The 13,834-nt window shown below is 41.0% G+C and overlaps 1 protein-coding gene across 2 annotated transcripts in view; it reads left to right on the plus strand.

Moving 5' to 3' along the window:
* Positions 1-13,834, plus strand: part of LOC132896979 (collagen alpha-1(XIV) chain) — a 93,232-nt gene that overhangs the window by 29,368 nt on the left and 50,030 nt on the right. For both annotated transcript variants that reach the window (XM_060938193.1, XM_060938194.1), the window contains exons 5-10: positions 2,064-2,219; positions 6,300-6,458; positions 10,617-10,784; positions 11,908-12,027; positions 12,672-12,836; positions 12,981-13,136. In XM_060938193.1, coding sequence (XP_060794176.1) covers positions 2,064-2,219; positions 6,300-6,458; positions 10,617-10,784; positions 11,908-12,027; positions 12,672-12,836; positions 12,981-13,136 — 924 coding nt within the window. The remainder of the gene's footprint in view (positions 1-2,063; positions 2,220-6,299; positions 6,459-10,616; positions 10,785-11,907; positions 12,028-12,671; positions 12,837-12,980; positions 13,137-13,834) is intronic.

Consider the following 13,834-nt stretch of genomic DNA (forward strand, 5'->3'; position numbering starts at 1 on the left):
TCAGAATTCCATTGTTCCTCTGTGTTCAGCTGTAACATCTAGAGTTTTCCAGAGGTTTTCATCTCACTGAATTGCCTGTGGGGCTTTCTGAGTAGACAGACAAGTCTTTGCCTTTAAAGAGTGCTCATGTACTATGTCTTGTAAACTAAATTTAAACCAAATCTCAATTCAGACAAGATTAGTTTGACATGGGGAATTGGGTGAATGTCATTTTTACAGGAGCAGATGTGTGATTTTTAGCTTTTCCATGTCTGGATAGATTACACCATTTGGCTTATTTATGACAAAATGACAAAATAATCCCAGCGATTTATGGTTGTATGTAAAAGTTTGGGCACTCTGGCCACTTTACTGATTTTTGTTGATGTTTGAAGTGGGGAAAAAAGTAAAGACATCTGGTACAGTTGGTATTTAAAATAATAACTTTCCGTAAATGTTAATGCACAGTTATATATGATTAATTTAAAAAAAAAATCAAACGCGTACTGTATGTCACTTTATTCACGGTTCCTGTTGAAACACAGCCAGTTGATCAGTCTTTGTGAATGAAGCTCCTGACCTAATCATGAACCATCTTTCAAGGTCATTTAGATCCTTTCATCTTACATTCGTAATCCAAACCCAAAGTTAGACGTGCCTGTGCAGCATTTTTTTATACATGCAAATAAAGCATAATAGGATGTTACATTGCTTACTTGGATCCTGTAGTATACACTACCGTTCAAAAGTTTGGGGTCACCCAGACAATTTTGTGTTTTCCATGAAAAGTCACACTTTTATTTCCCACCATAAGTTGTAAAATGAATAGAAAATATAGTCAAGACATTTTTCTGGCCATTTTGAGCATTTAATCGACCCCACAAATGTGATGCTCCAGAAACTCCATCTGCTCAAAGGAAGGTCAGTTTTATAGCTTCTCTAAAGAGCTCAACTGTTTTCAGCTGTGCTAACATGATTGTACAAGGGTTTTCTAATCATCCATTAGCCTTCTGAGGCAATGAGCAAACACATTGTACCATTAGAACACTGGAGTGAGAGTTGCTGGAAATGGGCCTCTATACACCTATGGAGATATTGCACCAAAAACCAGACATTTGCAGCTAGAATAGTCATTTACCACATTAGCAATGTATAGAGTGGATTTCTGATTAGTTTAAAGTGATCTTCATTGAAAAGAACAGTGCTTTTCTTTCAAAAATAAGGACATTTCAAAGTGACCCCAAACTTTTGAACGGTAGTGTACCTGTCTGGAAGCATCTGCACTTTTTATATTTCTCCACTCAGTTGTTGAGGTTGTTACTTGAATTTGGCTGTATGTCTCATGCAAATTTACATTTAAGTAAACATTTTATGTTCTTTGGGACTTTTTTTAACATGCTTTATGTATATGCAGTGTTTCAGCATGCATACAATGTACACTTTAGACACGCCCATCTCCACCACATATATTTTCAGTTAACATTACTTAACAGACGTGTCTAAATAGTACTCAAGTAAAAAAAAAAAAATTAATGGAGCAAACATACAGTTCATGTTGTTTTTTTTTAAAAATACATTGATTAGAAATGGGCGGCACGGTGGTGTAGTGGTTAGCACTGTCGCCTCACAGCAAGAAGGTCCTGGGTTCGAGCCCCGGGGCCGGCGAGGGCCTTTCTGTGTGGAGTTTGCATGTTCTCCCCGTGTCCGCGTGGGTTTCCTCCGGGTGCTCCGGTTTCCCCCACAGTCCAAAGACATGCAGGTTAGGTTAACTGGTGACTCTAAATTGACCGTAGGTGTGAATGTGAGTGTGAATGGTTGTCTGTGTCTATGTGTCAGCCCTGTGATGACCTGGCGACTTGTCCAGGGTGTACCCCGCCTTTCGCCCGTAGTCAGCTGGGATAGGCTCCAGCTTGCCTGTGACCCTGTAGAAGGATTAAAGCGGCTAGAGATAATGAATGAATGAATGAATGAATGAATGAATGAATGATTAGAAATGTTAATGTGCCTCTTGTCCCTTATGTTTCTTTTGTTTTTCTACCTGCCACACCTTTCCTCATGGCACACTGTGTGTATGTGTGTGTCAGTTGATGTACTGCGGGAGGAGGAGGAGGCCCGCAGTGGAAATCCAAAGCACAAGAGGAAGGTCCAGGCTGTGGGCTTGGGCTCTGGTGAGATGGATGATGCCACCGAGGTTCTGGGGTCAATCCCCACTGCTCTCTACCAGGAGCCAACCACTAAAGGTAAGAACCATGCTATTACACTGTACTCTTTAAAAAAAAAAAAGTTTAAATCTAGAGACTAAAAAAAACATTCTTGAAAGTCTTCTTTGGTTCCATCCTTTTGGGGAAACAGTAAAAAGCAGTGTTTAAAAAAAAAACATGAATCCTTCACATGGACAACCTTACAACACAGTGTTACTCTTTCAGAAAAGGTTTCCAAGCAGAACTCCTCTTTGGAAAGTAATGCCGCTTTTCCACTACAAACGCGGCTGAGCCGTGCCGTGCTGAGTCGAGCTGAGTCGAGCTGAGCGGGGCTGTTGGAGTTGCATTTCGACTACAACCACGCTGAACCGTGCTGGCTGGAAGTGGGTGGACACATTGGGTGGAGTTAGCGAAAGTGGGTGGACGTCACGTGATGTCGTTAAGCAGCGCAAACAGTGACATCAGTGACAGTGGCGGAACAAGTCAGAGCCGGGCCGGGGGCGGGGCAAATGACCGGGCCCTTTATTAAAGCTTATCATAACATCATTTTAGGCTACAAAATGTCCGCAACTGCGGTGTTTACCAATTTCAACACTACCGGGTGCAACTATGTTATTTAGTACATCAAGTCCTTCAAACGAACATGTAACTCAGAAACAAAAAACATTAGGATACTGTACATGGCTCATAATAAAACATCAATAGCCTATACTGCGCACATTATTTGAAGGGCATACGAATGAGCGCTCAGAGGTTGCAACGGTGACAGGAAGAGTCAGAAATAAAAGGAGGGCGGTGCAAACCTCACTGAATGCACTGTGTTTACCAATTTCAACACTACGGGGTGCAACTATGTTATTTTGTACATTAAGTCCTTCAAACGAACATGTAACTCAGAAACAAAAAAACATTAGGTGACATACTGTACATGGCTCATAATAAAACATCAATAGCCTACTGCGCGCATTATTTGAAGGGCATACGACGAGCCTTGCGCTCCGCGAACTCGTCCACAATGCTCTGTATGTCACTGATTCAGTGAGCTTTTAAGCGGTAGTCTCACGACCCGGAGAGTAAACAATAAACATGGAGGACATGGAGTCGTTAGTGTTGCTGGTCTTGGTGCTGTGGCTTGTTGTCACCGACAACGCCAACAGATACTGGCAAGAGCGTATAGATGAGGCGAGGCGCATAAGGCTTCATAATTCTCGTAATTCGTAATTATTATTCTTCCGGGTTTGCGGTGTTTACAGATCCCAGCGCGCTCGCGGGGCGTGTGTGGGCATGTGAGGACACTCCTCCTCACCAATCAGTGCACAGGGGAGTGTCTGCTCACGCCCCCAACCTCACTCGGCACGGCTTGGCTCGCTTCAGCCCCACTCCAAAACGGTGCGAGTTTTAGGGGCTAAGCAGGGCTGAAACGAGCTGAGTCGTGCTGGTTTTTGGTAGTCGAAACGCGAGCCGTGTCGGGCTGAAGTGAGCTGAAGTGAGCTGAAAAAGGGTAGTGGAAAAGGGCCATAATAGCCCTTTGAAAAGGAAGCTAAGAACAATATCCAAAAGACGCTGAAGGAACGTTTTTTTGTTTTTTTTTTCCTCTAAGAGTATACCAACAGCCTGCTTAAGTCTCGATGTGAGATGGGAGATGAGGGATACAAAGAAAAGCGCTTTCAGAAAAAGCAACATCAGGAAAAGAAGACACACAATTCTGCAATAAAATTTCACTAAATTCGCTGAATATCAGCTTGAAGCAGTGAGATTAATTGTGATTTGATCCACTTTTTGTTATATACAGTGGCATGCAAAAGTTTGGGCACCCTTGCTGAAAATGTCTGTTACTGTGAATAGTTAAGTGAGTAGAAGATGAACTGATCACCAAAAGGCATAAAAGTAAAGATGAGACATTTCTTTTCAGCGTTTTCTGCAAGATTTGTGTATTATTTTTGTTTTGTACAATTGGAGAGTGAAAAAAGAAAAGGAACACCAGGAAAACGTTTGGGCACCCCAATACATTTGAGTTCTCAGGTAACTTTTACCAAGGTTCCAGACCTTAATTAGCTTCTTGAGCTGTGGCTTGTTCAAATTCTTCGTTAGGAAAGGTCAGATGATGCAGATTTCAAAGCTGTATAAATTCTCTGACTCCTCAAACTTGTCCCTAAAATCAACAGCCATGGGCTCCTCTAAGCAACTCCCTCGCATTCTGAATAATAAAATAATTGATGCTCACAAAGCAGGAGAAGGCTACAAGAACGTAGCAAAGTGTTTTCAGGTAGCTGTTTCCTCAGATTGTAATGTTATTAAGAAATGGCAGTTAACAGAAACAGTGGAGATCAAGGTGAGGTCTGGAAAATGAAGAAAACTTTCTGAAAGAACTGCTGGTTGGATTGCTAGAAAGGCAAATAAAAACCCCTGTTTGACTGCAAAAGACCTTCAGAAAGATTCAGCAGACCTTGGAGTAGTGGTGCACTGTTCTACTATACAGCGACACCTGAACAAATATGACCTTCATGGGAGAGTCATCAGAAGAAAACCTTTCCTGCGTCCTAGCCACAAAATTCAGCGTCTGAAGTTTACAAATGAACATCTAAATAAGCCTGATGCATTTTGTAAACAAGTCCTGTGGACTGATGAAATCAAAATAGAACTTTTTGGCCACAATGTGCAAAGGTATGTTTGGAGAAAAAAGGGTGCCAAATTCCAGGAAAAGAACACCTCTCCAACTCTGAAGCATGGGTGTGGATCGATCATGCTTTGGGGTTGTGTTGCAGCCAGTGGCACAGGGCACATTTCATTGGTCGAGGGAAGCATGGATTCGAATAAATACCAGCAAACTCTGGAAGCAAACGTCACACCATCTGTAAAAAAGTTGAAGTTAAAAAGAGGATGGGTCCTACAATAAGACGATGATCCAAAATACACCTCAAAATCTACAGTGGAATACCTCAAGAGGCACAAGCTGAAGGTTTTGCCCTGGCCCTCACAGTCCCCTGACCTAAACATCATTGAAAATCTGTGGATAGATCTCAAAAGAGCAGTGCATGCAAGACAGCCCAGGAAACTTGTAGAACTGGAAGCCTTTTGCAAGGACGAATGTGTGAAAATCCCCCAGGTAAGAACTGAAAGATTATTAGCTGGCTACAAAAAGTGTTTACAAGCTGCGATACTTGCCAAAGGGGGTGTTACTAGGTACTAACCATGCAGGGTGCCCAAACTTTTGCTTCGGGCCCTTTTCCTTTTTTGTCATTTTGAAAATGTAAAAGATGAAAATAAAAAATTTGTTTTTGCTTAAAATATAAAGGGAATGAGTCATCTTTAACTTTATGCCTTTTGGAGATCATTTCATCTTCAACTTGCTTAACTGTTCACAGTAACAGCAATTTTGACTAGGGGTGCCCAAACTTTTGCATACCACTATGTGTGTGTGTTATATATAATACACACACATTATATATGCATACTGTATATTTTGTATGTAGTTTAAAAGACAAGGTTCTATAGGACAAAGAATTTTGTGTACGTAGTAAATTATTGAAAGTGTGGGAAAGGGTAGAATAATAGTTTCTGAAGTAAAGTATAGCTATCTCAATGCCTCGCCTGTGATGAGTTACAGTGTGTTAAGTGTTGTCTTTTAGTCCTTCCAGAGTACTTCTCTGTTATTAGTCGTGCTTTACTCCAGGAGCTGCAGACGGTTTGAATGGTATCTGGTCTCACACTAACTACACAGTAAAAGCTCTTCTGTAGCATCATATACCTGCAATCAGGCTTCTGTTTTATTGTTGGGCACTGAGCATGCAATCGACGGTTCAGGGGCTGAGGGAGTCCATGTTGCAGGCTCTGTCATGACTATTATATGGTTTTGTACATTGAACACTTTTAGGTAGTGAATTCATGGACTGATTTGGAGCGCAGAACTGTGATACTGTATGTGTTAGAAGAAGAACAAGAAACCTTTATTCGTCTCAAGCACAGTGAAATTCATCCTCTGCATTTAACCCATCTGAAGCAGTGAACACACGCACACACTCAGAGCAGTGGGCAGCCACACCAGAGCGCCCGGGGAGCGGTCAGGGGTCAGGTACCTTTACTGTGTAACTTGTATAACTTCTGGTTCTATATGTTTAGAACCTCCTCCTGTTAGTGATCAAGGGGAACAAGAGAGCAAAGATAAGAAAAAAAAGAAGAAAGACAAAAACCGTACAAAGACAAAGGATGAGAAGGTTGAAAGCAGAGGTAAACCTGCAGAGGAAGAGCACAAAGTGAGAAAAACCACCCCAGTTACAGGTAAAAGAAAAACACATCAGCACAACATTGGCAGCAGTGTTGCCAGATTGGGCGGTTTCAAGTGCATTTTGGCGGGTTTTGAACATATTTTGGGCTGGAAAACGTCAGCAGTATCTGGCAACACTGATTGGCAGAGCATAAGAAAACAGCAGTCAGAATTTTCATTCAGTTGTGTATAGTTCAGAGCAGAATTTTAATTACACACACACACACACACACACACACACACACACACACACACACACACACACACACACACACACACACACACATCCATCCACCTGGGATGCCAAAAGTTGTTTAGAGGATACAGTTGTAAAGGAGTATTTATATAAAAGGAATATTTATATCATATTCCAAAAGGAAAAGTCATTTTGTTTAATATTAATAGTAATATCTTAAGATACAATATTTGAGCTTTTTCTTTTTTTGTGATAATGAAGGTATATTTGTGAAACCTAAAACACTAAGGCCTTGATTTATTAAAGGCTTACATGCATACAAACATTCAAGCTTGATAACAGCTGGGGAAAAAACATGCAAGCTGATTTACTAACAAGGAGAAGATTACATCTTTCACATAACCAGAATAACTTTTTTTTTTTGCCATTTTGTGTGTTCGCCTTACTTAATATGCATTTTGGGGCTTTTCTTTCTGAAAGTGCAAAATATAGGGCAGTGTCAGTACAAGTCGAGTAATGTGATTTCCTAAACCTGAACCTTAGTTGTATTAAATTTGCCTATTTCCACGAGTTGAAAACAAAATTGTACCATTTACTCAGTCTTGATGATGAGAATATTTATCTAAATTATGTATTAGTAAAACAATCAGAAACATTCCTGAAATTATGACTTAAAATTTCTGTGGTGGTATGAACTGCTCACCATGCATTCACACATCTGGATACAAAGAACATTTAAACAGATATACACATTCCTTTTTAATATCATGCACACTTGTGTTGACTCTTTTATAAATTTATTCCTATCATATTTTAAGCAGTATTTCAAGTATATCTTGCTTCCTTTAGTCTGAGTTTTACTTGAGTTTTCAGTCTTTGAAATCCAGACTTGCAAACAAAAAAAAAACAAACCTCATTTACAGTGGTGCTTGAAAGTTTGTGAACCCTTTATAATTTTCTATATTTCTGCATAAATATGACCTAAAACATTCATCAGATTTTCATACAAGTCCTAAAAGTAGATAAAGAGAACCCGGTTAAACTTCTAAGCAACTGAAGGCCTCTCTCACATTGGCTAATGTTAATGTTCATGAGTCCACCATCAGGAGAACACTGAACAACAATGGTGTGCATGGCAGGGTTGCAAGGAGAAAGCCACTGCTCTCCAAAAAGAACATTGCTGCTCATCTGCAGTTTGCTAAAGATCACGTGGACAAGCCAGAAGGCTATTGGAAAAAAGTTTTGTGGACGGATGAGACCAAAATAGAACTTTTTGGTTTAAATGAGAAGCGTTATGTTTGGGGAAAGGAAAACACTGCATTCCAGCATAAGAACCTTATCCCATCTGTGAAACATGGTGGTGGTAGTATCATGGTTTGGGCCTGTTTTGCTGCATCTGGGCCAGGACGGCTTGCCATCATTGATGGAACAATGAATTCTGAATTATACCAGTGAGTTCTAAAGGAAAATGTCAGGACATCTGTCCATGAACTGAACCTCAAAAGAAGGTGGGTCATGCAGCAAGACAACGACCCTAAGCACACAAGTCGTTCTACCAAAGAATGGTTAAAGAAGAATAAAGTTAATGTTTTGGAATGGCCAAGTCAAAGTCTTAATCTTAATCCAATCAAAATGTTGTGGAAGCACCTGAAGCGAGCAGTTCATGTGAGGAAACCCACCAACATCCCAGAGTTGAAGCTGTTCTGTACGGAGGAATGGACTAAAATTCCTCCAAGCCGGTGTGCAGGACTGATCAACAGTTACCGGAAACGTTTAGTTGCAGTTATTGCTGCACAAGGGGGTCACACCAGATACTGAAAGCAAAGGTTCACATACTTTTGCCACTCACAGATGTGTAATATTGGATCATTTTCCTCAATAAATAAATGACCAAGTATAATATTTTTGTCTCATTTGTTTAACTGGGTTCTCTTTATCTACTTTTAGGACTTATGTGGAAATCTGATGATGTTTTAGGTCATATTTATGCAGAAATATAGAAAATTCTAAAGGGTTCACAAACTTTCAAGCACCACTGTAAATGTTGCTTTCTGTACATACTTTACACAGCTATTTTTTGTAAATCGCCCACAACACGCCTACAATTTGCATGCACAGTTTATCTGATTGCAACCACAAAGTATCGCTTGTTATTTTAGTAAATCAAGGCCTAAATGTCTCTTTTTTTTTTCAGTATGTCCTAAGGGTATACAAACAGTAGAGTCAGTATTTGTCTCAAGTTAAATGAGCCATGCTGTTTTTTAATGTCCTTGCTGTGTGTTTAAAGGGGAATTCCAGAGATATTTCAAAGTAACTACATCATTCATTCACTGGGAAGTAAAGACATTTATGTTGTTTTTGTTGAAAAAGTGTACTTTTCTAGAAAGTATAGGAGTCAGAATTGTTCACAACAACAGGTGGTAGGAAAGACAGTCTGAAGGAATTAAAGCCCCTAGAAGTCACCCGATTTCTTAGTAGTTGTTGTTGTTTTCAGAAGCCCCACCGCCACAAGGGGAAACCCTGTATCTAATGTGCCTCCCTCCAAATCAACGCATATCCAATCCCCAAATCCTGACATAAAATTAACTTTTTATGCTGTTACAGTAGCCTGTAGCCCGTGTGAAATACATGAAGGGCAAAGAGGTGTTGTAACTTAAAACAGCACCCAAAGTAAACTAATTTTACAGATATAACAATAATATAAGTCATTTGTAATCTAATTAAAAACATCAAAAGGAGTGTCTAGCTTTGCATTTTAAACGAAGCACTTAAAGGGGTACCAAATATAATATATACAGTTGCTGATGTGACAAAGTAACGTATTCTTAAGTATTCTATCAAATTTATATACTAGAAAACAACGAAATATCTTGGTAATTGTAAATATAATAGTCGGTACGCTAAACGGCACAAGAGTCGGCATTTTTAAAAGACCGTGACGTCAGCCCTACCCACTGCACTAGGAGAGAAGCGTGTAATCATGGCATCGGGCGCATCAAGTGAAAGCGACAGCTCTGTCGAATCATACGAAGAGATCCCGCAAGACACACTGCAAGCAGGCTATGGCTTAGAAGGGTACCAGTTTGAACCTAGGAGAGGTACTCTCGACTCCGGTGATGACGAAAGAAGAGAAGAAAGCTCGAACTCGCTTGGTGTTTTCTGGAGGATCGTTATGCTTTCCATGGGTCCTGTTATTACACCCGAAAGCAACACACTGTGGCATTGTGTAGCCGATCACTTACAATTCATCCTACTTTCCGATTCACACGTGCTAGTCCCAACCTCAATGAGCCAACACAACTGGGCACATACATATGTCATGAGTGTTACGCAGAGAAAATGAACGTGCATTCTGATTGGATAAAATTAATATCATGGCGGGCTGTTCAAACTGCGGAAATAGTTTGCTCGAGCTACTTTCAAAACACTATAACTTTCCAACCTTAGAACAAAAAACTTTTGTAAGTCTTGAATAAGGTTCGTTAATGTGTTTTATTGTTATATTTACTCTATATATTGCCCTCTGTTCCCCTTTAAAACACTGTATGTTTACTTCTCATTAAGAAACTTGGAAAACGAAATGTGGGTCTTCCAAGGAGCCTATGGGAACACACGAGCGTGTGTTCCCATAGGCACACACACACACACACACACACACACACACACACACACACACACACACACACACACAAACCTGATATGGATTTACTGGTCTAATAGATTAATCCATAATCTACTTTCCATTAGATAGTTAAAGTTCTGAAATGTTCATTTTCAGTTCCACACCCAACCTAGTAAACATATCTGAGCCTAGTAAACATATCGATTTTCATTTCAGTTGTAATTATGTAGCAAAATTGTTTCACAGCTTTCTGTGATTCCTGATTAATAATTAGTTCACAAATAGCATCAGGTGTTCAATATTTTGAAGCACTTCTCGTTTTCTTTATCTCTCACACATGCTGTTTGTGTTCAGCTGGATCCTCTCACAAGCCGTTCGGGTGCAGGGCCGGGGTGCAGGCTGATCTCGTCCTGCTGGTAGATGGCTCCTGGAGTATTGGACGCACTAACTTCAAGAAGGTGCGTGAGTTCCTGGAGAGCCTGGTGACCCCTTTCCACATCGGCCCATATGGCGTGCAAATCGGTAAGCAAGTCATCACATTCCTTCAGTGTTTGTGATGGCCATGTGAACCACAACTTTCTAAATGCCTTTGTGAAGATGTTTAGGTGTTTATAAGGTGTGTAATTATGATAGTAAACTTTGACTTTAAAAATTTGAAAGTATTGCCATGTAGTGGGTTTCACTAGGTTTATAAGTTCATGCTATTGTTTTTACATTAGATTCAACAGGAGATTTTGTTCTAATATGTTTGCCTTTAAGTGCTGTTATTATATGGTGTGGCAAAGGAACGACAGAGTATAAAAGTCTGGCTTTACTACCAAGAACTGTTTATATTTTATTATATCTCATCTCATCTCATTATCTCTAGCCGCTTTATCCTATTCTACAGGGTCGCAGGCAAGCTGGAGCCTAACCCAGCTGACTACGGGCGAAAGGCGGGGTACACCCTGGACAAGTCGCCAGGTCATCACAGGGCTGACACATAGACACAGACAACCATTCACACTCACATTCACACCTACGGTCAATTTAGAGTCACCAGTTAACCTAACCTGCATGTCTTTGGACTGTGGGGGAAACCGGAGCACCCGGAGGAAACCCACGCGGACACGGGGAGAACATGCAAACTCCACACAGAAAGGCCCTCGCCGGCCACGGGGCTCGAACCCAGACCTTCTTGCTGTGAGGCGACAGTGCTAACCACTACACCACCGTGCCGCCATTTCATTATATATATTATATAAGGGTTGGGCGGCACGGTGGTGTAGTGGTTAGCACGGTCGCCTCACAGCAAGAAGGTTCTGAGTTCGAGCCCAGTGGCTGGCAGGGGCCTTTCTGTGTGGAGTTTGCATGTTCTCCCCGTGTCTGCGTGGGTTTCCTCCAGGTGCTTCAGTTTTCCCCCACAGTTCAAAGACATGCGGTTAGGTTAATATGGGACGGCCTTGGGCTGAGGTGCCCTTGAGTGAGGCACCTAACTCCCAACTGCTCCCCAGGCGCTGTTAGCATGGCTGCCCACTGCTCTGGGTATGTGTGCGCGCATTTGTGTGTTCACTGCTTCAGATGGGTTAAATGCAGAGAGGAATTTCACAAGCGTGTGATAAAGTAAGTTGTTGTTGTTCGTCTTCTGTCTGTCTGTTTGTTTCAGCCCTGTCCCAGTACAGTGGAGACCCTCGAACTGAGTGGCAGCTTAATAACTTCACATCCAAAGAGCAGCTCCTCGACGCTGTCCGAAACTTCAGATACAAGGGAGGGAACACCTTCACAGGTGAAAGCAGCATCTTTAAACAGAATTAGCTCTTTGTTACAAGAGACACCTTTAGAAGAGGCTGTGCTAACTAGACTATTACATCATACGTACAGTTGTTTGCAACAGTTGTGTGTAACTGTTTAGTCTGTTTTGTCTCCACCACTTTTTGCAAGTTCTAACAGTTCAAATTGTCAATAGTAATCAGATAACATTGAGCAGGGGGGTGCAGATGTGGGTGTGGGCCAAATGCTTTCTAATAATAGCTATTATTAGAAAGTATTAGAATTAGTATTAGAAAGTAGAATGTATTATAAAACTCTTGCATCCAGGTGGCTATAAATTAACATGGCATAAGCAGCTTTCTTTTCCTGTGAACTGTAATGTTTACCACATGGCAATATGATGAATGTATCTGTATAAAATTATCCATCTGATATGATATTTATGAATATAAAGCGAAGCTCTATACTAACTATAGCTGTCATGGATTTAAAAATCCTCTACATGAGGCACATTTGATACTTCTAAAAATGCTATAAACTCTTTCAGTGGTATCTCATTCATTATACAACGTTTTTATTTCTCCCGTTCTTGTCCTGAGCACTTTTTTTCCAAGCTTTTCAAAGTTACACTTGTAATGACGTTATGTGTTTTGATCCCAGGTCAAGCTCTCATTCATGCCCTGGAGGAAAATTTGAAGGAAGAGGTCGGGGCCAGGTCAGATACCCCACAATTCCTGCTGCTTTTGACTGATGGTAAATCTCAGGATGATGCCGTTGCTGCAGCCAATAGGTTGAAGAATGCAGGAGTGGAGATCATCACTGTGGGTGAGAATGTGTTGTCGTTTTTTTTTTTTAAACCTCCTAAAATAGTTTAATAGAATGCTGATGGGTTCTTGTGTGACTTGATTTGCTTTAGTATCACTTTGCAAGTAGTCAGCATCCCCCTCTTTCTCTCTCTCTCTCACTCAGGTGTAAAGAATGCAGATGAGGCCGAACTGAAACAGGTAGCGTCTGAGCCTCTGGAGCTAAATGTGTACAATGTGAACGATTTCCCTCTGCTCAGTAAACTGGTTGGCCGTCTGGTGCGCATCCTGTGTGGAAAAATGGAGGAGCGCAGCAAAACAAGTGAGTTTATTGCTGTTGCAGTCGCATTTAGAGATATATATGTTATTGACCAGCTGGGAAGTCCATATCGTGAAATACCGTGACCGAGGTCTTGAAAGTACTGAGCGAGGCCCTCTGGGCCGAGGTCAGTATTCAAGGCCGAGGTCACGGTATTTCACCATACGGACCGACCTTAAGCTGGTAAATAATATATATATTTTTTTCTTTACCAAATTCTAACAGAAAACGAGAGCGCCCGAAAGGGAAAACCGAGGCGAGCCGCCATTTTGAATCTTCATTCACGGCTGTAATGCAAATGGCTTCCTCCTCGGTATACAAGTGCACTTCCATGGCAGGAAAAAAAAACTACATTTTGCCGCCTATGTAGTCCCCTATTTATACAAAATTGAGTCATTCAGGATTCAGCCATGTTTTTGCTTGGCGTTAGCAAGTTAGAGGTTTTTAGCTTTCTCCTGAAATATTTTCTTTAAGTTTGTCTTCCTCAGGGTAGTAAAACTCGCTTTCGCTGTGAACACTGTCATTATCGCTATCCATGCTGTAAAATTAATGCTATTTTGAATCCTCATTCATGGCTGTAATGGAAATGGCTTCCTCCTCGGTATACAAGTGCACTTCCATGGCAGGAAAAAAACTACATTTTGCCGCCTATGTAGTTCCCTATTTATACAAATAGGAGTCATTCAGGATTCAGCCATGTT

This window comes from Neoarius graeffei, chromosome 13, assembly GCF_027579695.1.
Source record: "Neoarius graeffei isolate fNeoGra1 chromosome 13, fNeoGra1.pri, whole genome shotgun sequence".
In the NCBI taxonomy this organism is placed as follows: Eukaryota; Metazoa; Chordata; class Actinopteri; order Siluriformes; family Ariidae; genus Neoarius; species Neoarius graeffei.